Source organism: Mya arenaria, chromosome 9 (genome assembly GCF_026914265.1).
Source record: "Mya arenaria isolate MELC-2E11 chromosome 9, ASM2691426v1".
Classification (NCBI taxonomy): Eukaryota; Metazoa; Mollusca; class Bivalvia; order Myida; family Myidae; genus Mya; species Mya arenaria.
In genome coordinates, this window is record NC_069130.1 from 58,369,062 (window position 1) to 58,372,104 (window position 3,043).

The 3,043-nt window shown below is 47.4% G+C and overlaps 2 protein-coding genes across 2 annotated transcripts; one reads left to right on the top strand and one right to left on the bottom strand.

Annotated features, from left to right (window-relative positions):
• The first annotated feature begins 357 nt into the window (after positions 1-357).
• On the top strand, positions 358-1,157 carry LOC128246212 (basic proline-rich protein-like). Its single transcript, XM_052964403.1, has 2 exons — positions 358-566; positions 692-1,157. The coding sequence occupies exons 1-2, from the start codon at positions 358-360 to the stop codon at positions 1,155-1,157; spliced, it is 675 nt and encodes a 224-aa protein (XP_052820363.1).
• A 70-nt stretch (positions 1,158-1,227) lies between these two features.
• Positions 1,228-2,262, bottom strand: LOC128246213 (sex-determining region Y protein-like). Its single transcript, XM_052964404.1, has 3 exons — positions 2,122-2,262; positions 1,612-2,088; positions 1,228-1,512 (listed from the first exon to the last, which is right to left on the bottom strand). Exons 1-3 carry the CDS (start codon positions 2,260-2,262, stop codon positions 1,228-1,230), a joined length of 903 nt encoding a protein of 300 aa, XP_052820364.1.
• Between the last annotated feature and the right edge of the window lie 781 nt (positions 2,263-3,043).

The following is a 3,043-nucleotide window of genomic DNA, read 5'->3' on the forward strand; positions in this document are numbered from 1 at the left end:
TGAAATTGTAACCGGAAATCCTCCTCCACCTGTTGAAACTGTAACAGGTAATCTTCCACCACCTTGTGAAAATGTAACTGGAATTCCTCCTCCACCTGGTGAAACTTTAACTGGAAATCCTCCACCATCTGGTGAAACTGTAACCGGAAATCCTTCTCCCCCTGGTGAAATTGTAACCGGGAATCCTCCTCCACCTGGTGAAATTGTAACTGGAAATCCTGCAACACATGGTGAAACCTCAACCGGAAATCCTCCTGCACCTAGTAAAATTGTAACCGGGAATCCTCCTCCACCTGGTAACTGCAACTGGAAATCCTCCTCCGCCTGGTGAAACTGTAACTGGAAATCCTGCAACACATGGTGAAACCTCAACCGGAAATCCTGCAACACATGGTGAAACCTCAACCGGGAATCCTCCTCCACCTGGTGAAACTGTTACCGGGAATTCTCCTCCACCTGGTGAAACTGTTTCCGGGAATCCTCCTCCACCTGGTGAAACTGTTTCCGGAAATCCTCCTCCACCTGGTGAAACTGTTTCCGGGAATCCTTCTCCACCTGGTGAAACTGTAACCGGGAATCCTCCTCCACCTGGTGAAACTGTAACCGGGAATCCTCCTCCACCTGGTGAAACTGTAACCGGAAATCCTCCTCCACCTGGTGAAACTGTAACCGGAAATCCTCCTCCACCTAGTGAAACTGTAACCGGGAATCCTCCTCCACCTGGTGAAACTGTAACCGGGAATCCTCCTCCACCTGGTGAAACTGTTTCCGGGAATCTTCCTCCACCTGGTGAAACTGTAACCGGGAATCCTCCTCCACCTGGTGAAACTGTAACCGGGAATCCTCCTCCACCTGGTGATACTGTAACCGGGAATCCTCCTCCACCTGGTGAAACTGTAACCGGGAATCCTCCTCCACCTGGTGAAACTGTTACCGGGAATCCTCCTCCACCTGGTGAAACTGTAACCGGGAATCCTCCTCCACCTGGTGAAACTGTAACCGGGAATCCTCCTCCACCTGGTGAAACTGTAACCGGGAATCCTCCTCCACCTGGTGAAACTGTTACCGGGAATCCTCCTCCACCTGGTGAAACTGTTACCGGGAATCCTCCTCCACCTGGTGAAACTGTAACCGGGAATCCTCCTCCCCTTTGTTAAACTGTTTCCGGGAATCCTCCACCACTTGGTTAAACTGTTACCGGGAATCCTCCTCCACCTGGTGAAACTGTTACCGGGAATCCTCCTCCACCTGGTGAAACTGTTTCCGGGAATCCTCCTCCACCTGGTGAAACTGTAACCGGAAATCCTCCTCCACCTGGTGAAACTGTTTCCGGGAATCCTCCTCCACCTGGTGAAACTGTAACCGGGAATCCTCCTCCATCTGGTGAAACTGTAACCGGAAATCCTCCTCCACCTGGTGAAACTGTTTCCGGGAATCCTCCTCCACCTGGTGAAACTGTAACCGGAAATCCTCCTCCACCTGGTGAAACTGTAACCGGGAATCCTCCTCCACCTGGTGAAATTGTTACCGGGAATCCTCCTCCATCTGGTGAAACTGTAACCGGGAATCCTCCTCCATCTGGTGAAACTGTTTCCGGGAATCCTCCTCCACCTGGTGAAACTGTTTCCGGGAATCCTCCTCCATCTGGTGAAACTGTAACCGGAAATCCTCCTCCACCTGGTGAAACTGTTTCCGGGAATCCTCCTCCATCTGGTGAAACTGTAACTGGAAATCCTCCTCCACCTGGTGAAACTGTTTCCGGGAATCCTCCTCCACCTGGTGAAACTGTTTCCGGGAATCCTCCTCCATCTGGTGAAACTGTAACCGGGAATCCTCCTCCACCTGGTGAAACTGTAACCGGAAATCCTCCTCCACCTGGTGAAACTGTTTCCGGGAATCCTCCTCCATCTTGTGAAACTGTAACCGGAAATCCTCCTCCACCTGGTGAAACTGTTTTTGGGAATCCTCCTCCACCTGGTGAAACTGTAACCGGGAATCCTCTTCCACCTGGTGAAACTGTTTCCCGGAATCCTCCTCCATCTGGTGAAACTGTAACCGGAAATCCTCCTCCACCTGGTGAAGCTGTAACTGAAATCCACCTCCAGCCGGTTAATCAGCTACCCGAAGTCCTTCCCCAACTGGTGAAACTATAACCAGATATCCTCCGTCATCCGGGTAATCTGCTACCGGGATTTCTCTTCTACTTGGTAACCGGAAATCCTCCTCCACCAGGTGAAACTGAAACCGGAAATCCTCCTCCATCTAGTGAAACTGTAACCTGAAATCCTCCTCCACCTGGCGTTACTGTAACCGGAAATCCTCCACCACCTGGCGTTTATGTAACCGGATATTCTCCTCAAACTGGCGATACGGTAACCGGAAATCCTTCTGTACAGGGGCGATTGATCTGCTTCTGGGATTCCTACATCAAGCTATTTGTTTATATTTAGTTATGTAAAGGTTTACACATTCAAGCATTAATGCCTTAACTATAAATTCGGGAATACTTTTCTCTCTGTACATTTGCTGACGATATATAACTTTATTAATGTATCTTAATTTAAATAACAGGAAATCATCAATATACCAAAAGAACCATACACGATCAATAGATCACAAAAACTATAGAAGATCAATATACCATAAGAACCATTGCAAATCAATAGACCATAATACCCATAGACGATCAATAGACCAACAGAACCATAGACGATCAATAGACCAACAGAACCATAGACGATCAATAGAACATTAGAACCATAGACGATCAATAGACCATATAAACAAACCATAGAAGATCAAAAGACCATAAGAACCATAGACGATCAATAGACCATAAGAACCATAGACGATCAATAGACCAACAGAACCATAGACGATCAATAGAACATTAGAACCATAGACGATCAATAGACCATAAGAACCATAGACAATCAAAAGACATTACAAACCGTAGACAAGTACTAGTAATATAACATAAGGACCATAGACGCTGAAAAGATCATAATACCATAGACGATCATTAGACCATAAGAACCATAGA

Bases quoted from the DNA above. Each gene is read 5' to 3' on its own strand.
- LOC128246212 (XM_052964403.1), top strand. From the start codon at position 358: ATGGTGAAACCTCAACCGGAAATCCTGCAACACATGGTGAAACCTCAA. The intron at 567-691 runs GTAACCGGGAAT...TCCTCCACCTAG, and splicing joins CTTCTCCACCTGGTGAAACT to TGAAACTGTAACCGGGAATC.
- LOC128246213 (XM_052964404.1), bottom strand. From the start codon at position 2,262: ATGGAGGAGGATTTCCGGTTTCAGTTTCACCTGGTGGAGGAGGATTTC. The intron at 2,089-2,121 runs GTAGCTGATTAA...GGTGGATTTCAG, and splicing joins CAGTTGGGGAAGGACTTCGG to TTACAGCTTCACCAGGTGGA. The intron at 1,513-1,611 runs GTGGAGGAGGAT...CAATTTCACCAG, and splicing joins CCCGGAAACAGTTTCACCAG to GTGGAGGAGGATTCCCGGTT.